The following is a 23,547-nucleotide window of genomic DNA, read 5'->3' as shown; positions in this document are numbered from 1 at the left end:
TTATGTATATTTATAAATAAATTTATATTAAATCAAAAAATCTAAAATAATATACCAAGACAACTAATACTAACACATACCATCTAAAAAAAAAAACCGAAACATTATATTGAACGATATTAACATCCTCGTTTAGAACCTCAATTTGTCATGTTGGTCTAGATCCAGGCTATCCGCAAAATTGAAGGAGTGTTCCATGTTTCAGAACTCTCGCTCAATCCAGACAGGGAAAGAGGCACATAAAACTTGGAAAAAAAATAAAACAAAATATTCTTTACTGAATAAAAACTACAGCGTGAGATGGGGGAGAGGAATGGCACATTCTCAACACCGCCGATTCCGCATAAGGCACAATGATATTAAACCAGAATTTGGCCGCAAGCTTACTTAAATCATGAGGAGAGCTCCTCTTGAATCTCCATTTTGCATATGGAATATTCCCTCTCAAACAATAAAAATTCCTGCTCAGGAGACAAAAAATAGTTGTTTGAATGAAATTATGATAGTCCCCAACAACATAAGAGGGGAAATGACCCAAAAATTAATACAACAAAGCTATTTAAGGAGACATGCAATTCCCAGATGAATGAAATGAGTTAGCTGCCAAACACCACATTTATATCGTGAAAATTTTAACAAAGTTGACAGAGTTCAGTGACAAACTCCTAACATCATCTATAATTCTTCTTTTTGCTGTTTAAGTTTGCACCTTGATCTTATAATTTAAAGTCTATAAAAATGGAATTTAACCTTTATGTCTATAATAAACAAAGGCTTGCTTCATCTAAAGAGGTATAACTCTATGTTTTAGGATTGTCTTATAGTACTTATATATGTCGATATGTCGTACAGAGATTGGCATACTATTTACACAGGAGAAACACATACAAAATACAAAATATTATTCTAAACATATTTCAGATGAAATAATAACGGAACAAAATGGGTGTGCATGGTGAATCGCATTTGTCATGACGTTAAAAAAGAGTTAGTAAGAATGTTCCCTTGCTCTGACAGAAAGAAGGATGAGAGTTGCTTACGAGGAAGGACCAATATGAACCTCCATTCCCACTTAACCAATAAAAATATCCACTTACCTGCAATTGTTGCTGGCTGAAAAGATGGATAAACCCAGTCTCCAAACTCGAGACTAGCTCAATCAACTGATCATGGCTTTCATGAGGATTACCTGACTCCATGAGAGAAGCAGAAACCTGCAAATAAGATATGCTAAGAACAAAAATATTGACATGGTGAAAGTTACAAAATAAATGCACTTCCACAGCTGTTGCGTTCTTTTTCCTTGTTTCTTGTCCTTGCTTCAATTAAATTTGCAAAGTAATATTCCCACAATGATGTTGCATTTTTTTTTTTTTTGTTTCTAGTCCTCATTTCTCTTAATTTTTGCAAAATACCAGTAACAATAGTTGGTTAAAAATTAAAACAGAACAGTATAATTCAACCAAGAAAACAGACTCCCAAACAAATGTTGCTCTGTATCTTCATTTTCCTTCAAGTACCTCGTCCGACATATATCAGACATGGGTATGGAAGCTCAATCTTCCATAAGGAAAAACTCAGAAGAAATTAAATGTACCCATATTGGATACATGACCGTGTCCAGCACTAACCACTGAATCCAAGTAACATAGAGCAAAAAAGCATAGCTGTTGCTAACATGAGACATAAACTTTACTTTTTGAAGCCATAAAATTTTCCTATGCTTAGGTTTCTATTTCCCCTTTTGTCTTTTGTAAAACATTTCTTTCAATGAATCATCAAAAAAGTTTTTTTTATTCTGACTCTTTTCTGCTTTTAAAAGCAATGAGGCACTTTTTCCATTACCAAATAGGGTGCCTATATTAATAATGGGCCTCATTATTCCGTTAAAAGTTTACCTGCATACATCTAAGAATGACTTCTGGAATACAACACCTACGACAAAGGCCACGCACAACATATGTTGCAGGCCCTTCCAAGCAACCATCTTTGCTTGAAAACCAAGCATCTAATCCAGATATCTTCATCGTAAGTCCAGCTTGGAATCTAGCAAGCTCACCTGCATTTAACATGTTCAATCAATACTGCAGAAAATTACCTCGGTAGGTAATGTTCCTACCACTTGCTATTTGACAGTGTATATTTCTTCCTTGACCAGTGATGATATCATACAATACTTAAAAAGAATAGGTGTCTACCTGTAACAACCGTACCATGAATTTGCTCAACAATCATAAATAAGCAATTTTTAATCTTTACTTCATAATTAGGTTTCTGCCAGAGGTACACAAGACTATGAGAGTATGCAACTACAGACAAGCATGGCAGATTGGCATCTTCTTAGTTCCTTACCTTTGAAGCCAGCTGCCACAACAGAACCCAGAAGGCCACCATCATTCAGGATGTGTGAACCAATACCATCACCCTCTACTGCCAAGCAGCGCAACACAACCTCAATACTGTAGCTGTCCCTTGAAGAAATGGCAACATTTACCTGCCCATAAAAAAAGATCATGTCAAAGGAAAATATGACAAACATAAAATTTCATGAACCTAAGGTTCATTAAAGGCAAGCAGAAAATTTGGCCAAAACTATATCTATTGGTAATCTAAATCTTATAATGAGGTTAAATCCAAACCATATTTATTTTCTTAACACTATTCCCATTCCTTCCCAATTTCTTACTGTTTGCAAAGCTATATCTAGTAAGAATGGCTTCCCTTTCCTTCTCAATTTCTAGCGGTTTGCAAAGCTGTCTACTATGAATGGCTCCTACTAGACCACGGCCCATGAGTTGCTATTCTTTCTAATATCTAGAACTAAAAGGATCCTTTTCCTCACTCAATCTCTCAAGCAAGCCTACTATTACCCATACTTTCTCTCAAGGTTTTGGAGAAGCAATTATTTAGAGAATAGTATCATCCCATTTCTCTTCAATTTATATGAAATTACCACTAGGATTAAGTGGAGTTGATATCTAGAATGTAACCCTGAAATGATACAAGGCCTCCTTTTGCAGATATGCATATCTTAGAAATTAATTGTTCAACACGATGCAAATATACCTCTTATTTTATAAAGCGCTAGATCATTCAGGTTTTGGAAATGCAAAAACTGTAGCATATCAGATCAACAATTTAATATCAGCATGGGCAACTAAGTTGCTTAATGGTTAACAAGATAAATAATCATACCATTAACTGACGTTCTAAGACAACTTCCTCATTCACTGAAGAGTAAAGTGCACTCATCAATGCAGCACAAACAGTAGCATCTGGACACATGGGTTCACCAGAAGGCAGGCGGAGCATTGCAGTAGCATGCAATTCAAGAAATAGAGGTTCCATCGATTCATTTACATGCTCCTCCACAAAAATCAGCCAAGGGTTCTCTTCTCCTTTAGTAAGCATTAAGATTATTAACTATCAAGGCATCGATATGTTGAGAGCAAAAGACAAGTATAAAACTTCCACACTCAAAGGAAGCAAAGCTATCACACACTTGCCAATCAAAATATATCCTTCAGTCAGAGCACTGCTTTTGTGCATAGAAGAACATATGATCGAAAATCTACTTACTCAGTAGCAATGACAAAGATAAATTCAATGTCTCATGGGCTGCTGCTATTGCTCTTTGTTTTTCCTCTACTGAAAGTTCAATGGGAGAAACATCTGCATTTGCTAATTCAATTTTGAGCCAGTTGCGATATGTTGCATCACAGGAGTAGTATTCACTCTATTTAAAATGAAAACACAGATAAGCATAAAGAAGAAAGTAAAGAAAAACTTATCACTGCCAATAATTTCTGTAGCATAAAAGAAAAAACATACCCAGTCTTGAAACTCTTTCAGATTCTCAACAACATAATCCTCCAAAGTATCAGGAGTTTCAGAATGCTGCTTCAAAGGCTCAGCAAGAAGACTGAGTAATTCATGTGCACCTATGGGCATTGCTGGCACACTCCACATAGAAATCAGAGCAAACTCCCTGAACAATATATTGCTGTGGAAAGAAATGATGGTTAAATGTTATACAGATAGTTTCAAATCAGGTTAAATTAGAATTGAGACAACTTCAAGTAATGCATAAATAGCTTTCATGGTTAAAGCAAAAACAAAAAGATGGTACACCAAACTAAACCAGAAACCCCTTTACAACAATCAATTAAATAAAGCTACCAGGAGAAAGAAAAGGAAGAGATTACCTGTGTATTAATGCTCGCAAAAGAAGTTTAGCGCTAACATCTTTAACATCAGTAATTGTGGATGGAGGTGTAAAGCAGAGCCATTGGACAACCAAAGCCTTTTGAAGACTATGCAACCTATGTTGCTCCACAACATCAGATGATTCATCATATTTTCCGATTTTGGTTTCTCGCGATCGTGACAAAAGTCTGTTAGCATGCCAAAGAATTCCAATTTTATTTGAAAACAATGGATCACTACTGCCTGAAATATATGCTTCAGAAAACACATCAATACCTCTCAATAATTTCTTCAAAGCTTCCTTTCAAATCATCCCCTGGAAAAAATGGCAAATACTCCATAGCAGAAAGGAAGATTTTATATTTGACATGCACACTGTTGCCAAGTGAAGAAACAAAAACATTGCAACTTAAAACTAAGAACAGATGCAAAGATTTAATATGGAGAAAGACTATTAGGGTGTTATGTTGCAATATCTTAAACTGATAGCTCAGCCTCTATGCTTTTGACATCACTTTGACATACATCTTAGCTGATCTCTCAAACTAAGATCAGCAATAACCGGAGGAAAAGTATCGTTTTCAGCAATTTATATCATGATCTTGGAGGTCCATACTAAATGCATCAAATTAATGAGACAAACAAAAGAAACAATAAAAAAAGGATAACTACATTTGATCCCAGAATTCAGGCATCAGCATCTGAAAAGTAGATATAGAAATGATGACAGCAAAGAGTGATTCCAGCTGTCTTTTCTTTCATCTCTCACTATTTCCTTCTTTATATTATTTTCTGCTTGTGTAGGCTGTTTTTGGGGAAAAAAAATGTAAGGTGTATAATGCACTCCCACCTTTTAACTTTCTTCAAAAAAAAAAAAATCTTTTCCATTTCCTCACTTCCTAAAAATGCTTAAAAACAAGGGAAGAACAATTAACATTAAGTGCAAATTCTGGACACAACTGCAGCCTGGACAATGCAATCACCTCCTTCAGCCAGAAAAGCCCCAGTCTAGTGGCCACATTTGATGGTTGTCAAATTTTAGCAATATAAACTGAGGAAGGACAAAGAAACATTTTTCCCTTTAAATATTTGAATGCAAAAGAGCAGGAACATTCACCCGCCGAAGTACACAACAAAGGACTCAATAGAAGACAAAAATTATTGATGTTTAGCATTTTCATAGGCATTCTTACTTTCTTTGAGTAAAAACATATGATATTCAAACAGCCTTGTCATCCAGCCAAAAAAAAGAAAATATCTGTCTCCAAAAAGGTTCCCTGCATGGGTTACCCATAGAAACAATGTAGTGCTCACCCAGAAGAGTAGAGTGCCTCATTATAAAACATGTACTAAACTATAATAACAATCTCAATCACCAGAAATGAGTGAAGCAGTGGAATGCCTCTCAGTCTGGAAATATTTCACAGATTCATGGTTTCAGACGATTTATTTTGTTTCAAACAAAACTTTAACAAATATCTAGTATTTTACAGTTCAGTATATTATTGTTGTTTATCTTCATAATTAGATGCATCATTACACACAAATCAAGCAGCAGGAAAAAACCAAACACAAGTTAGAAAAACAGACTTAATCCCTTAACACCACAATTAAGCTTAAATTTTACATCTCATATCATTCACACTTATGTAGACAGGCCATACAACAGAATATAATGCCACCAGACTTATTATAAAAATTAAGATGCGACTATTTCTTAAATACCAGCTCAAAAGTTTTGGTTGTGATGTTTCTTTGTTGATTAAAATGCATTATTGTGTAATAAATAAATATGTAAGTCATTCTTGTCCGCATGGACAAAACACCTGGCCATTAAGTACCCAATGAAAAAATGTAGCCCATCAGAAATACTCATTATAGAATAACCACAAAGGAAAAGAGGATAGAAAACAACATATAGCTTTTACCTGCTATTTAGCCTTAGCTCCATCATGTACACAAAGAGATCTACACAACGATGAGATGCAAGCTGAGACGCATAAATCCCCACCAATTCTTCATGATGCTTGGAGAATAGAAACATAGAATACCTGAAATTTAATTTTACAATTAACAATTACCAACCAAACTAAGTGAACTTATCAATAGACTCAACATGGTTTCTCTTTTTCAAATGAGACACATATTGAAGGACTTCTGTACATGGTTGACATCCCAAAGGAACACACTATTCTATGAGAGATATGATGCACTGTGGGCATGTAAAACACCTAACATACTAAATTCATGCTCGATAACAAATTTTCCTACTAAATAAAGACAGCTTGAACCTGTTAGACAACTACCACAGCTCCTGATCTTTATTATTTGATAAAAATGGATTTTTTTTATTGGACAAATGCATTAACTCCTGTGGGAAAATACTTATTTACAACTGGTTGTAATCTTGTAATCTGTATATTTATATTTGTATCTCTAGAATTAAGTATTTGTATCCCTAAAATTAGGATAGACAATCCCTCAATTATAGGATTAGTTTTTTAGGAAGATTTAGTTTCCTAGTTTAACCCCTAGTTAGTTGTATATAAATCTAAGATTCTTGCATAATTCTCAATAAGCAATTTTTCAAAATACATTCAGTTTCCACACTGATTTATTTCTTAGTTTTTTCACATGGTATCATAGCTTTAGGCTCTTCTTGAGAAGCAAAATTTTCAGCCTTCATTGCCAAACCCTTTCAAAGAAAGATATCACTACCACCCAATTTGAGGAAATATCACTGGAGTACTACAGATGTCTCAGAAACAAGAAGAGTTCGACAGGGAAGAGATTGAAAAGCTGAGAACTTATTGAAAATCCTTGAAAAGCCTACTATGGTATGTTCTTTGGATAAGGTTTCTAGTTCAGGTAAAGCTTCAAGTTCTCATGGATTAAATGTCTCAGCTAAGCCTATTATGAGTTCTTGGGTCATTGACTCAGGAGCCACAGACCACATGACACATTTCTCACAAAAGTTTAGTACATATAACCTGTGTCCTAGTAATAAGAAAATTATTGCTGCAGATGGTTCACTTACCACAGTTGCAGGATTAGGAGATGTTCAAGTTAATCCCTTGTTTGTTCTCAAAAATGTTCTTCATGTTCCTGGATTGTCTACTAATCTGATATCTATACAAAAACTTACCAAAGATATGAATTGCAAAGTAACTTTTTATCCCTCTTATTATGAATTTCAGGATCAGAGTTCGGGGAAGATGATTAGACTTGCTAAGGAGAAGGATGGACTATACTATCTTGAGACATCAAATAACACAAGTAGTATAAAAAATAGTTTACCTTTGTCATTTCTTTCTGAAAAATCTTTCAATAAAGACAAAATCTGGCTTTATCAAAGGCATTATCCAGTGAGAAATGGAGGCAAGCCATGAAAATAGAAATTGAGGCCTTAGAGAAAAATCAGACATAGGAACTGGTAGAGTTGCCTAAAGAAAAAAATCCAGTGGGGTGTAAATGGGTTTTCACTGTAAAATACAAGGCAGATGGTACTATTGAAAGGTAAAAAGCCAGGTTAGTGGCTAAGGGCTACACTCAAGCCTATGGAGTGGATTACCAGGAAACCTTTGCTCCAGTTGCCAAGATGAATACAGTTAGGATTTTGTTATCATTGGCTGTAAATTACAATTGGCAGCTTCAACAATTTGATGTAAAGAATGCTTTTCTACATGGTGATTTGGAAGAAGAAATATATATGAAGGTTCCACCGGGATTTAGAGGTCATCTAGAAGCAAACAAAGTATGCAGGCTGAAAAAAGCTTTATATGGCCTTAAACAGTCTCCTAGAGCTTGGTTCGGGAGATTTGCCAAAGTGATGCTAGCAATGGGATATAAACAGAGTCAAGGAGATCACACATTGTTTATCAAACACTCTGATTCAGGGAGAGTCACAGTTCTATTAGTGTATGTTGATGATATAATTGTAACTGGAGATGATGAAAAAGAGAGAGAATCTCTAAAACAGTGATTGGCTAGAGAATTTGAGATAAAAGAGCTAGGGAGATTGAAGTACTTCCTAGGAATTGAAGTAGCTCACTCACGGCAAGGTATTTTCATCTCACAACAGAAATATGTGATGGATCTTCTGAAGGAAACTGGGAAGCTTGCATGTAAACCTGCAAACACCCCTATAGATCCTAATCATAAAATTGGAGAAGCTAATGAAGATGCTGCTGTAAATAGAGAGATGTACCAAAGATTAGTTGGAAGACTCATTTATCTCTCACATTCTAGACCTGATATAGCATATGCTGTGAGTGTGGTAAGTCAATTTATGCATAGTCCTAAAGAAGTGCACCTACAGGCTGTCTACTGTACATTGCACTATTTGAAGGCCAATCCTGGGAGAGGTATCTTATTCAAAAGAAATTCGGGATTAATTCTAGAAGTATATACAGATGCTGATTATGCAGGTTCAGTAACTGATAGAAGATCCACCTCAGGCTACTGCACTTTCTTAGGTGGTAATCTTGTGACTTGGAGAAGTAAAAAACAGAATGTGGTGGCAAGATCAAGTGCTAAAGCAGAGTTCAGAGCAATGGCTCAAGGAATTTGTGAACTACTATGGTTAAAGGTTATCCTAGAAGACTTGAAGATCAAGTGGGATGGACCAATGAGACTCTACTGTGATAACAAGTCTGCAATAAGCATTGCACACAATCCTGTGCAACATGATAGAACAAAACACATTGAAGTAGACAGGCATTTCATAAAGGAGAAACTAGGCAGTGGTTTGATTTGTACACCTTATGTATCAACCAAAGGTTAACTTGCAGATGTATTGACTAAAGGTCTCAATAATGCAACATTTCAAGAAATTCTTTCCAAGTTGGGAATGGAAAACACCTATTCACCAGCTTGAGGGGGAATGTGGGAAAACACTTATTTATAGCTGGTTGTAATCTTGTAATCTGTATATTTATATTTGTATCTCTAGAATTAAGTATTTGTATCCCTAAAATTAGGATAGACAATCCCTCAATTATAGGATTAGTTTTTTAGAAAGATTTAGTTTCCTAGTTTAACCCCTAGTTAGTTGTATATAAGCCTAAGATTCTTGTATAATTCTCAATAAGCAGTTTTCCAACATACATCCAGTTTCCACACTGATTTATTTCTTAGTTTTTCCACAACTCCATGAAAACAAACTTGGTAATTGAAGGTTTTAATAAAAAAAACGTTTGGGTGCTTATACAAAAGTGGTTAAGAAAAGGTCGCACTTCATAGCAAATGTCTTCCCTACCTTTATATCTTTCTTACATCAAAAGTTTCATCAACTGAAGGTTATGTGTTCACAATCTTTATTCTTTTCTTAACTGAAAATTTTCATCAACTGAAAGTTATGGGTTTCAATCAGTTATGATGATCGCCACTTGATTCCATGTTGTTTGTAGTTAAGATGCATGCTTCTTGCATAGGTTCCATAGGCTTCCAACATTTTTCATGTTTGAAAGAGCTAAACTAAGCACTTAGAAATTCATTTTGCTCATTTGAACCATGATATCTCAACATAATGCATAAATGAGAGAATCCACTAAAATTAGCAATGCTCCTGCAGAACTAAATCAATGCTTGTACGTAGAGACAAGAATTCAACACCTGTAGCACACATAATAAGCAAGTTGATTAAAAAACTAGATATTTCGTAGTCAGGGCCAGTGGACCACTATGTAGTTCAAATTACTCCCCACCATAGTTATAAGATAAATGATAAGACCAGAATGTGAAATTACTTACATGTGTAGAATACGATCACCAACATTCATAAGCTTTTCTCGGAAGGGGTCCTTCATTTCATCAGCAAGTAGATATCTAAGAACCAGCACTATGTGTGCACCAAACCGAATCATCTGAGGATCATGAGGCCTATAAAAAATAAGATGCACATGTAAGAAAGAATGTTCCCACACAACTGGGACACTAATCCCATTGATTTTACCTTTTCCAGCACTACAATACCAATTCAAAAAGCCAACCTGTGACCCTTGTTGAAAGCTCACTAACATGAGTTAGCTTAAGTAAGAAATGTGATAGAAATGGGCCCAATGCACTTTCGATCACAATTGGTTCTAATTTATTAAATATTATAAGTGTTGATGCGCTTTCAAGAAGCACCACCTGGAGATGCTTTGATCATCTTCTGAAGGTGCTATCCACAACCATATAAGCTCAAGGAGATGTGGTATATCCCCTAACATTAGATTCATCTGTCAAGAAATGTAAGGTTAGAGTGGCCACCGAAAAATTTATTGGATTTAATTAAATCCATTTAATAAATAAAGAAAACAAGAACTACAGCACCATTTTTTTTATGTGCACATATCTAGAGTGAATTACAAAAGCTCTAAGAAAAAATTATCTCTGCGCATGTCAATGGTGCAGGTATGTCTATGAAGAGTTCAATACAGGAACCAAAACTAGTGAAGCCTATGCAGCTAAGATCATAGGTTCAATGAGGTAAGGAGAGTGGAGTAAAAAAAATGGTAAAGGGAGAGGTTTTAAAACAAATATAAGCATTTTCTTCTGCTCATGTGAATCAAAAGGGGAATATCCTCATTTGCTGCTAGCCTAACTATATGACAACCGGATATCTCTATCAAAATCTGCTGCTAGAAAAGGGAACTTTTTAATTCACAATCCCACTGCAAAGGAGTCCATTCCTTATCTTCTATAACAGCTAGTTTCGCTTTCAATTCTTTCACCCCTACCCCTTTTTTTTCTTTTTCTTTTCTTTTGATAGATCAAAAGGATTATTCAGATCATACAACACATTTCTGCAATCTTAGCATCAGATAAAAACCAAGTGTTCAAAGTCTAATTGACAGAAACCTCAATTTGGCGTTGCTGCTCCTTGCATCCACGAGTAACAGCTTCATTCACCATTTCACTAAATCAGGGGACAAAAGAAAAAAAAATGAAAAAATTAAACAATAAAACAAACAAAAACTTAATATTAGAAAAAACCATGTTATAAAAATATACCCTGAATGAAGTTTCTGAAGAAGAGCAGAAAGGTCTCGGGGTTGCTGGTTCAAAACTTGCAGTGGCCAACTTTCAGGTCCAGATGAAAGCTGAGAGGTACCATCAGTTCCTGCAGGGCTTCCATCATTACCATCTCTGTAGCTTTTTAATTGTTCCATCCTGCCAGGTTGTGAACGAGCTAATTCTAGATCTACCTGAATTTCAAGCCACGATTTGGCCATTGCCCAACAGGCTGTCTGCAGATGTAAGGGACATGAGAATTTCATGACTTGATTTTTAGTAAAGTTAGAAAGAGATTACATACATATTAGCATTTGAAATGCCTCCTAAGAATGTTTATCTATTCAGAAAAGTATACCTCCCAGTCTGCACAGATCGGAAGCACGCGCTTTAAGTTGCTACATTGGGCTGCATATACAGCTATTTCATATTTCCCACCATTTTGCTCAGAAATTCTCTTCAAAAAATAAAAAAATAAAAAGAGAAATGTTAGGGGAAGATAGAGAGAGTGAGGAAACACTCCATTAATTCCAGAGAACTCAATTGACTTCATGCATCAACCAACATCCTTGCATTTGAGAGAGAAAGAGAGAGAGATGGAAAACTTATAAAGCACCAAGTTCCGAACACCAAAGAATGATAAATATTATTTATAACCTCCAGAAGAAAAGAACTGAGATAAAATCTAAGACGTTTAAACTTGAAAGGATAAATTCAACCAATAAAACGAGGTATCAAACATGTCTGGGACCAAAATTAAATTGGTAACAAAAACATCAGATAGGATTGTTGTCATATTTACCTCTGATGCACAATAGGAAGCCCATTTCCAAAGGTGCCATTGATGTCCAATACCGCTCTCAAGTTCAATAGCTTGCAGAGTTCTATTTTTCCCATTATTCACTAGGGCTTCAATGGAAGGAAATAGGTCTGAACCTCCAAATGGGCATATAGTTGCAGATCTCCATGGCTGCAAAATTAAACTGCTTATCAGACAGCATACAAAAAACACAACTAGGCTACTCTGTATTCAACCTTGTCAAACTCTGAATACCTGTCCAGCAGACCGGCAAAGGTCACATGCCTCTTCCAGTCTTCCAGCCCTTAACAGAGTCCAGACATCCTCAAGTAGGGACTCATCTTGTTTCTGTCAAGGAAAAACTGTCACTGCCTCATTAAACAAATAATAGATATTTTAAACTGTCATAACTCTATCACAAACTCCAAAAGGAAATCAGACCAAGATTGTATTTGCTTCTCGCATATACATCTATAAGAATTCTCCCTCCCACCCTCTCTATATTGAAACCTCTCTATATTGAAAGTACACTTTTGTACCCCTATGACAAACACTGCACGTATCACTCTGGGAGTAAAAATACATAATCACAGAAGTCAGTAGAATTTTCAGAAGAATTTCAGAGAGAGTACTTTATCATCAGGTAGCTGATGGGCATGTTCCCGAGTTGGAGCATCAAAATCTAAATGATGAACAGTATTAGCAGCAGAGGCACCCTTTTTGAGAAACCTCTGAGTGTGGTACCAAATTCCAGAGTTGGGAAGATAGGTACCAACATGAGATCCTCGCACCTGTAGAAAAAGTTTTAAAAAACCCAATTAATATGGTGTTCGATACGACAACAAAGATACATTCCTTCATGGGAGATGCCACCATACATGCTGAATTCACGAAAGCTCAGAGTTCCGGGTGGTAATACAACACCTGTCCAGCAAGAATGATGCCATCCAAGGAGCATAAAAATATGATGTTTCAAACAGCATGTATTACCACAATGATCCCATCAGCTACATGGAAGCTTTTGCTAGTCTACAGAATCAATAATCATAAAACAAGAATGCTGCTTAGCAAAACCTACAATATCAAAGTTCATAGGCTTGATGAACCCCATGGTTCTACAGTTCCCAAATGTTCCACTTTTTTTCTCGTTCCACTTATTAAGTAAAACAAACCTGTTGCAAATACACTTATTGCTTATGACACATGAAAATTACCAAAGCAAGCATGAAACATGAAAGAGATGCCAAGCAACCTCATAGTTTCAATGGTTGAATCATTCAAAGATAACACCTTATAGTATCATTCTTAATAACAAAATGCCAATTATTCACCTTATTCAGCAGATCTAATCAGATCTAAATACTATGAAACTGCATAAAAGTGCAATCAAAAGGAAAAGATGCAAAGATGGAGGAGGGGTGAATGGTGAAAGACTGAAAGATTCACGTTTATAAGAAGTCACACCACCTGTAAGGGCATGCCATGCCACTGGCTTTATAAAATCCTTATCAATATTCAAGAAAATGAATACAATGCTTCTTCCATCACACAGTGTGATGAAAGCACAACAAAAAAATAACAAATATGCAGAACTAGTCAACATAATCCATATTAAAATTTATAACACCAATCACCTTGCTCTCCAGATCAAGGGCCTTAGAGGCCAATCCTTCTAGCCATTGAACAATACGGAGGCATAATTGTGCTGTGTGATCATTCACAACAAACTGGCAAGCCTCTATATGCGATGTTGAAGGGGACTGTCACAAATTGGTAGATTTAAATAAGAGTAAACCATTTTAACTTGAATTAGAAGCTAGTCAAAAGGAAATACTAGCATTATAGGAGTAAAAGACTCAGTTCAAAGGACAAAATATTGAAAAGTAAAAAAGATACCAGAATGAGCTCTTCAGGAGGTTCATCGGTCACTGCAAGAAGAATGGAAACTGTCATAAAAAATCCAAAGGTCAAGGATGAACTTTCCAGCCAGTAGAAGTAATCAAAATAAAATTAAAAAAAAAAAAAACTATTTGAAAAGATAATGCACACACTATGAACAATGTGATTTGAGAAACAAGACGCAGGATGACTTTGAAAAACTTCGTAACTTAAATAATCATTGTTCTAAGAAATCATTGTTCTAAGAAATCAATTGTTGCCAAAAGTTTTCAAAGTTTAAAGACTCATTTCCTTTTCCATAAAGGTACCACAGGAGAGACCACGTAGCAGCCTCATCAAGCAGAAGCTGAGCCTTCTGCCTCATCAATTTGTCCTCCACAACCCGATGACGTACATTGGATTCATATCTGTGCAAGCCACAAACCATGATGCAGTTAAAAGGTCACCCAAGAAATTGATGCTACCTAATTTACAAAGGCACTTTGGAAAAGAAAATGCACAAGTAGTTCCTCAACAAATAAAAAACATCAGAAACACCCATCTCTACTACATAATTTTAAGTGAAAAATGATAATGCTCATGTCAGCATCCTCAACTCTCGATAACACAGACTTAAGTAATTATCTATCTATAGATAACAATGCATAAACAAAAGCAAAATAAAGTACCATTGGATCTTCTTTCTTTCCAGGAAAGGGGGACAGAAAAAAGAGGAACAGGGGATATGGCATGCTAAAATGCTCAATATCAAGACACAAGCCCAATCGAAAAGAAAATCAAACAGTAATAAATTTGTAATTATAAGCATATCCATGGTGTTTCATGCACAAGAGTCTGCCTAAATCACAAGACACACCTACACCAACTTATAAATATACTTGATGCTATGAGACATACCTAATCAACTCTGAAACATTCCTGCATGATCTCTCAAATTGTAAAATCAGATCCGGAATCGGCATTAATCCTGCAAAACAAGAAAATACAAATATATTTAGCTTGAATACAGATGCCATAACAAGAGGAATACAATATAGTGCTCCAATGTAGGAACATAGACATATTGATCAGTCAATGATTTGATATACTTGGCAATACACACATCATGAACCCAGTAATTTAATTCTGTTATTATGAGTTTGCATATTTCTCTACTTACTGTCCTCATATTTCTTAGACTGCAACATTTGATGGACTTGATGCACAAGAAATCCAAGTAAAACTTTATTTTCACGCATGCATAATGTAATGACCTTCAACCAGTGTTACATTTCCTAACACATTGAAACATAATTTTATGCAAATATCAGTTTCATAACTCCTAGAAATTTGCAGCTGAAAGGAATCAAGAATCCCAAACAAATCCTAGGAGATATTTATCAAAAACTATCATCATAGTCGTATTATGTTCAGTAGAAACAAGAAAAGCTAGTTAAATGGTTTCAACTTTGAGTTGCTGCACTTATTATAAGTGACAGTACTTCAAGCACCTTGAAGAGCAGAATCAAGTAGAGATGCAAACAAGGTGAAGGTTGTGTCTCCATTATCTGCCAATAAATCCTCCTCAATCTTGCAAGCTTTTAGTGCATGACTTCCTAATCTGCGGATTGAATCAACACCACTATCAACCTCAGCAATTTGATGACCATCATTGGATGGTCTCCTCTTAGAAGCCAACTGTGTCCTTGCAAGCGTTTCTTCAAAATAATCAGTATCAAAGCTCTCAGCCTCTTGCTTGATGTTTTCAAGAAGAAGTGCAGCATTAGTTGGGCTGTGGATAATCTGTCCCTCATACAACAACTTAGCTTCATTAAACTTTGAAACACCAATTTCTTGCCGTGGAGATATGCTTGAACTTGAGTTTCTTTTCCTGCACGTAGTCTGTATTATATATTCCACATAAATAGAGATATAATGGAAACAAGCAACACTCATAATAAACAACATAAAGAACAACCTAAAACAACGTGATACTAAACATCTCAGTTTTTATCTCTTTTCCTCCCTTCATTTTCCAGAGTTTCCCCACCATGTTAATATCATTTTGTTTTATTTCCACCTCTCAGGTCTTCAATAACCAAACTCCACTTTAAATATCACCTTTTTGTTTCTATTTATATTCATTTATGCTTTTTGCTTTTTTTTTCTTTTTGTGTGTGTGTGCGTGTTTGTTTTGTAATGGCACATAATATTCCATACATAAAACCATTGATTCTTATCAATAAGTAAAACTTACTAGCTATGAACAATTAAATCCAGAGTCTGAATATGAAATCCCATTCCACATGTCATACTAAAAACCCATATTCTAACAATTAACAAAGAACATAGCCATCGCCAAACAACATAACTCATTACTTTATGAAATGGTTTTTATGGAATAGGCTCTAACCCATCAAATACAACTCCCAATAAGAGAAAAATATTCTTAAAAAAAAACCCAGAAAACCCTAACTCAAAATTGCACATTATTGTACAAAAGAAAGTAGCTCTAAAAAGATGTAAAATATTTTCATAAAAAAAAAAGGATTATTAAAATAGTACCCATAACGACGAAACTTTTCTCTGGTGGCATGATCTTGAGGGTCAAAGTAGCTGGGAGACGTCTCCATAACGGGTCTTTACAATGGGGGCGTTATTTAAAATTCAAAAGATAGTTTTCATATCGAAAGAAAAGTTGGGCTTCCATGGATTTAAACAATAAGGTTTGATTTAAGCCCAGGAATTTGTGCTAAACTAAAAAAAAAAAAAACTCAGAAAAGGGCTTAAACCCTCGACCATGAATGGCCAAAAAAATAAAACCCCCCACTCTGAGTGAGAGTTGAGCGAGTGAAGTATGCGGAAACGGAAAACAGAGTCGGTTCCTGAATTGGGAGAGTGGGATTTTATACACCGACAGTGAATTATGTAATCAGTCTTAAACGCACCGTTTAACTGTTAAAGCAAATCTGTTTTGTTGTTTTATGCTCTAATGTAACGCCGACGGTGTGTAATGTAACAGTCTTAAACGCACCGTTTAACGGTTAAAGCAAAACGCACCGTTCTGTTTTGTTGTTTTATTATCCTCTGGGTTAAGGAGCATTATTGATTGAAGACTAGGGTCTGTTTGGATGATTTCGCAATGAGTGAGAAATGTTAATTGAATGAGTTTGAAAAAGAGGTGGTTTGATTCACAAAACTTGTTTGTAAGGAAGGCGATTCATCCTTTACTTAAATTTACAAATTCAATCCTTTTTTTTCAAATTTATGAAATTTGGTAATATATAGTGTTTGATAAATAATTAAAATTTTTTAAATTATTGAAAATTAAAATTTTTAATAGTTTATAAATCATTTTTAAAAAATCACTTAATGAAAAATTTTCAATAAAAATATGTTGAAAATGCTAAGTAGATGTTAATTAGTTAATACATTAAGTCAATTTTTTTAAATATTATTTAATTGCATTAATTTCATATTTATTTTAACTTTTACCAATTGAAAATAATTATAAAATCATGTCTTATTTTATAAAATAGTAACAAAAAAATATTAACATTTAATTTTCAATTATATACCAGACAAATTTTTATATCATAAATTCAATACTTAAATTTTTTAAATTAAAATTTTAGTATTTAATTTTTCAAAGTTAAATTAGTTCCTTCTATCAAACAACAAATCTAACAAAATTTAGTTAGTAGAAAAATAATGTCATGTATTACTAAAATATCATTTCTCTATAATATTCCATTGACCCTAAACGATCAAATTTTCAGAAAATGAAATCTTGTTGATTTATGGGATGTTATTAATTGCTTCAAAGACTTGGCTAGGAATCCAAGCTCGTAAAAAGGGTTAAATTTCATCCCATTCTATCTGGAAGCGTAACATCCGCAACTTTAGAAAAAGGCCTCGATTTGGAATCTTAAAATCAGGCACGTTTTGGATATTTTCAACAATCCATTCTTTCACCGTTCCCTACTTGCCGTACTGACGTGCCCTTTTTTAATAAAATCTCTCCATCTTAACATACTTTTTCAGAGCTACGAATCACATTCCTTTCGTGCATATCAAAACACTGATGATTGTGAGATTTTTACTTCCTACTGTTTGCGGATGTTAGTTAAAAAGTCGTTCGAAAGTATAATTAAATAACTAATTAATTATAAAAATATAATAATTTAATATAATTTAATTCGATGAATTTAAAAACATTTATTAATTATATAAAATTATAAACAATTCAATCAATTATTTAATAATTAGTATATATAGACTCGTTTAATCTTTTTAATTTTATAAAATATTTATAATTCAAATAAATATATATTTATGTGCATTCATTTTTATATAAATAATTTCAATCTTTTCTAATCCATCAAAACAATCATTATACTTATATGAACTTTTTTAATCTCTTTTAATCTATTAACAAATATTTAAACATAAACATATATATTTATAAGAATATTAATCTCCTATAGTCCTATGAAATATCTATTTAATAAAATTTTACAACTCTTTAATATTTTTTTATATTTAAAAATTTTACCTATTTATAATTATACTAACTTGTCTATCAATAATTTATTTCCTCTTAAAACTTTTTTTCTACAAGTTTTATTATTTATAAAATAATATTTAGTCAATCTTAAATAAAAAAATACTAACTCGTCTATTAATAATTTTTTTCTCTTAGAATTATTTATCTATAAATCTTTTTATCTATTAAATAATACTTAGCTAATATCAAATAAATATATTATGATATTTGAGTAACTGTTTTCAATTATCTCCATTTAAACACAAATTCTATCGAATCATCAATTTTTTATACTAGACATACTCGACCTCATATGTAATGGAAGTTTGGTAACAATATTCTTTTGTATTTTCACTGTTTACACAAACTCATATCTTAAAATAAGAACTCGCACTCTTCATTTGAATCAAGTTCAAGCTTGTTTCTTTTTATGTCTCAAACATTTAGCGTTAATACTACTTATTAGATAAAAAACCCTTAATACAATTGAATATTCGAGCCAAAGAAAGTATAATTAAACAATTAATCACCTCATATAAGAAATAATAATTTAATATAATTTAATCCAATTAATTTGCGTTTACATATAAAAAAAACATTAATTATGAAAAATTAATAACAAATAATCTCAATCAACCACTTAATAATTAATATTTATTAATTATAAAAAATTATAAACAAATAATCTCAATCAATCACTTAATAATTAATACTTATAAAACCCCTCAATCTCCTTCTTTAGTTTTATTAAATACTATCAATTCAAATAAATATATATTCATTTGTACTAATAATTATGTGAATCATTTCAATATCTTTTAATCTATTTAAATAAAATAATCATCATATTTATATGAAATATCTTAATTTTTTCTAATCTACTAATAAACATATAAATATACGTACTTCAAACATACACATCATAGGAACATTAAACTTTTAAAATCTTATAGGTTATCAATTTAATAAAACTTTATAATTTATTTATATTTTTTTCTCCTACTTAAACCTATGAAAATTTTACCTATTTATAATTATATTAATTTACTCATCAATAATTTCTGTACTCTTAAAATTATACTTCTCTAAATTTTTTTACCTATCAAATGCTATCTTCCGAATCTTAAACAAATTTCCCATATTTGAGTAACTATTGGTGGGGCCAAGCATCTTTGGTTGCCTTTGCATTCACGGGAAGTCTTGGAAACGTCGGAGGAAAAATATTGTCCACAAAACAAGACTTCGACACAGTTAAAACACTCAAATCCGAAAAGGGTCAAAAACAATCAACAAAATACCTGCGAATTCCCATTTTATGGTCTGTTGCTTGGGAGTTCTGTTTGCCTTATTTTTGGTCAGTTCTTCTTCATGGATGCTGAAGTGGTAGTTTATCTTCTCTCACGGAAACTGCAAAATCTTATTCAGGATGAAGCAATAGCCATGACCCCAAAGGTGAAAGGCCAAGTTCAGAGAACCACCCACCAGCTCAACTTGGTCAGGCGGTTGCTGAAACAAGCAGAGAAGAATCAAGCATTATCTGTTGAAATGAACAGCATTCAGTGGACAACGCGCCTCTTGAGTGCTCTCTATTCCATGGATGATGCAATTGACACCTTTCTCTTCTGGAAAGCACTGCAGAGTCAGAGACATAATGGTCTCATGATGATGTGCCGGCAGCCCTTCACTTATTTCCATAACCAATTTGTCTTCAACAAAGAGATCAAAGATTTCATTTTCAAGACCGGAGACTTACTGAAAGACAGACAACAATTGGATATTCAAGATGTTGCTGATGACAAAATCCCAAGACCAAGTCAACACCAACGTTGGGGAAGAATATCTGGTTTTTGTTTTGATGATGAAAGTCACGTGGTTGGCCTTGAGGAACAAGCAAAGAATTTGGTTGCTCTTGTAGTCCAGGGGGCAGAGCAAGGTAAACAACCAGCTGTCGTTTCACTGGTGGGGGAGGGAGGATCAGGCAAAACAGCCATAGCAAGAATAGTATACAACAGGCTAGATATTAAGCGGCATTTCTCTATTTGTGCATGGGTTCATGTAACGAAAGATTTCAAAGTGAGAGATGTCCTGGTTGACATGATAAGCCAGCTTGATGAAAGGATTGCAAAGGAGCCACTACTGGAAGACGAAGTAAAGTGGAGGCTCCCTAAACTTCTAGAACGTGGAAGGTATCTAATTGTTGTTGATGATGCCGACACTCCTGAATTTTGGGAAGCAATCAAGGAGGTCTTTCCGCCCTCTTCCCTTGGTGGTGTGGTTATCGTAACTACTCGTAAGGCTGATGCGGCAGTGCCTGATGGTTCAACTTTACAAGTACGTCCATTGAATGATGAAGAAAGTTGGGCGTTGTTCCTAAAGATGCTAGAAGTTACTGAAGATAGATTACATAATTCTCAGTTAATCAAATTCAAGGAGCAAATCTTGAAATTATGTGGTGGTTTACCTTTGGCAATTGTCTTAATGGGAGGTTTGTTGTCTGCCAAAGAATTAACAGACAGTGAATGGTCAAGAGTGTTTAAGCATGTGACTGCTATAGAAGATATCTTGGCCTTAAGCTATCATGAATTGCCTTCTTATTTGAAGCCTTGCTTTCTTTACATGGGACTCTTTCCTAAGGCAATTGAGATCCCCGTAAGGAGGTTGATTCTTCTTTGGGTAGCTGAAGGATTTGTCACATCCTTGTCTGATGGTGATATGGTTGAGGAGGACCTGGCAGAAATGTATTTTGAGGAACTAGTTTGTAGAAAAATTATTGAAGTGGTAAGATGGAGGTTAGATGGGAGCCCCAAAACATGTCGTATGCCCAGCGTTATTCATGATTTCTTCTCCTCAAAAGCAAGGAATATTGGATTTTTTCAGATCCACGGCAAGGTATTTTCACCTGGAAAATCACAATTACCAGCCATGAGACTTGCAACATATTCGAACATACCTTTTTCAAAACTTCACCTAAGCCATTTACATTCTTACTTATCTTTCAACACTCTAAAAGGAGGTATCCCTGATGGAAATTCAAGCATGTTTCTGGACAAGATTACGAGTAAGAGAAACCGTGGAGTGTTTAAGGTTCTTGATCTAGAGAGTGTCTACAAACCTCAGCTTCCCAAGGCAATGGGCGCTCTTTTGAACTTAAGGTACCTAGGCTTGAGATCAACAGCTGTTAATTCACTTCCAGTCTCTATTGGCAATTTGCAATGCCTGGAGACTTTGGATGTGAAGCACACCAATATAACCACTTTGCCGGATTCTTTCTGGAAGCTTAGGAACCTACGCCATCTCTATCTGAATGGAATTTGTCTCGATTCACTGGAAAGGCTCTCTGTGGAGTTCTCGAATAAGCTTCAGAGCTTATGTGGGCTGTCTATAGGCACTGAATCATTAGTTGCAGAGACCTTAAGTAAGTTTTCATGCCTCAGAAAGTTGCAGCTGACATTCTATATCCCAACAAGTATAAAAATTGACTGGGCTGCACAACTGAACAAACTTCACTCTCTAAGGATAAAATCAATAAGAGAGTCTGGTGAGCGAGCATCAATCAAGTTCAAGAGCTTCAAGGAGCAGCACAACCTGGTTAACTTGTATTTATTTGGAGGGTTACTAAGACCAGTTGATTCTAGAATCCTTCCTCCAAACCTGAAGAGCCTCACTCTATCAAAGACGGGAATGGACAAAGACCCAATGCCAGTGCTAGGAAAGCTTCCTCACCTAAATATACTTAGGCTTTTAAACTTTTCCTACACAGGGGAAGAAATGAATTGCATCTCTGGAGCATTTCCTCAACTCCATGTCTTGAAACTGTGGCTACTGGACCGCCTTCGTAAGTGGGTTGTGAATGAAGGAGCCTTGACTAGTCTCAGAGAATTAGAAATTAGGGACTGTAGAAGTCTAAAAACGCTTGATGCATTCCACCAGCTGACCAGCTTGAGGAAATTGATACTTACTAATATGCCACCAGATGTTGCAGACTATGTTAAAGGTATCAATAACACAGGCAGGGGTGTATTTATCAAAGAATATCACTGGGAACCTTCTCCTCCCATGGTGAGTGTCCCTTGTCTTAGCTCATATTACACATCAAACTGTACTAGTTTATCCTAAATGAAAGAGCATTCAAACAAGACACTCACAAGCACTGTAGATGCTGCACCATCTTTGCACATCTTAGCTAGCTAGACTGATATTCGTTGCTTTACTCAGTTGTAGGAATGGGCTCCTGGAGGCAAGAGTCGTGACTCGCAACAATATATATGCTCTTTGGCATGAAGAACCATCACTCTATGCTTATATTGGGAAACCATATTTCTGGATTTATTTCTATTTTCTGAAAAGTTACTAGTTTTAAGTTGTGTACTTGTGTACTAAATATACTTCCTCTATTTCATTGAGTTTGGACTTTTGAAGCAATGCACTCAAGGAAGGCTCAATAGCCTGATGATTCACTCACCTGTCTCTCTGCTATGTTAAGCTTTGCAGCAATTACTGGGATAAAAAGTCTTTTTCTTTCCAGCAAATGAATTAATACTGGTTTAAATTCCTAGAGTAGTTAAACTACAGGGATCTTAAATCAAACTTAGATAGCTTTCTAACAGTCCTTTGAAGTCCAATTTCCACAAAGAATCCCACCTACCTTTTTGTCTCAAGAAGAGAGCGGACAATAACAGAGGTGGATCAGAAAGCAGAGAGTAAAGTAGTAAGTTCCTATCCTTTTCTTTGATAGCAATCAACTTGGATTCTATAGAGTGACAAAGGAACTCAAGAAGCAAGTTGAACTTGAAACTTCGGCAAGGTATCAGATACTATGTTATTTATACTATGATGAACGAATAAGAACTTAAGAAGTAACAGCTAGTACTCAGAAAATTTTTAGCTGTAGCGAGCGGAAACGCATCCACACCACATCAAACTGCTAAATAACATTTAAAAGGCTATATCTAATACGGCTTAACCAAATCCCATTGAGAAGATTCATGAAAAGAACGCTATGAAGGTTCACTTTTAATTGTTTTGAGAGAATGCAGTACCAAATATTATTCTCATTCGGATACATTTCTCTTTTCCAGTTAATGTAGAAAAGAATGTATGGTCACAAATTTATTTATACATG

The 23,547-nt window shown here is 34.7% G+C and overlaps 2 protein-coding genes across 2 annotated transcripts; one reads left to right on the top strand and one right to left on the bottom strand.

The window, feature by feature from the left end:
- Positions 1–84: 84 nt before the first annotated feature.
- LOC111274717 (nuclear pore complex protein NUP107-like) lies at positions 85–16,759 on the bottom strand. The gene is made up of 24 exons (XM_089754981.1): positions 16,445–16,759; positions 15,391–15,770; positions 14,798–14,867; positions 14,194–14,307; positions 13,898–13,931; positions 13,636–13,761; positions 12,634–12,792; positions 12,257–12,349; positions 12,005–12,172; positions 11,561–11,659; positions 11,203–11,438; positions 11,050–11,107; positions 10,339–10,427; positions 9,958–10,086; positions 6,135–6,257; positions 4,483–4,581; positions 4,206–4,394; positions 3,832–4,003; positions 3,580–3,736; positions 3,196–3,398; positions 2,353–2,494; positions 1,899–2,059; positions 1,098–1,214; positions 85–461 (listed from the first exon to the last, which is right to left on the bottom strand). Exons 1-24 carry the CDS (start codon positions 16,510–16,512, stop codon positions 393–395), a joined length of 3,255 nt encoding a protein of 1,084 aa, XP_089611107.1. The 5' UTR covers positions 16,513–16,759; the 3' UTR covers positions 85–392.
- LOC111274718 (putative inactive disease susceptibility protein LOV1) lies at positions 16,737–22,886 on the top strand. Its single transcript, XM_022859582.2, has 7 exons — positions 16,737–16,760; positions 16,844–16,922; positions 17,659–17,736; positions 17,818–17,869; positions 17,924–18,000; positions 19,573–22,484; positions 22,641–22,886. The coding sequence occupies exons 1-7, from the start codon at positions 16,737–16,739 to the stop codon at positions 22,644–22,646; spliced, it is 3,228 nt and encodes a 1,075-aa protein (XP_022715317.2). The 3' UTR covers positions 22,647–22,886.
- The last annotated feature ends 661 nt before the right edge of the window (positions 22,887–23,547 follow it).

The sequence above is a fragment of the Durio zibethinus genome, chromosome 26 (assembly GCF_047325235.1).
Source record: "Durio zibethinus cultivar Kanyao isolate XHJ-2024 chromosome 26, ASM4732523v1, whole genome shotgun sequence".
NCBI classification, from domain to species: domain Eukaryota; kingdom Viridiplantae; phylum Streptophyta; class Magnoliopsida; order Malvales; family Malvaceae; genus Durio; species Durio zibethinus.
Note: the sequence above shows the minus strand (reverse complement) of the source record. Positions and strands in the feature narration are given on the sequence as shown.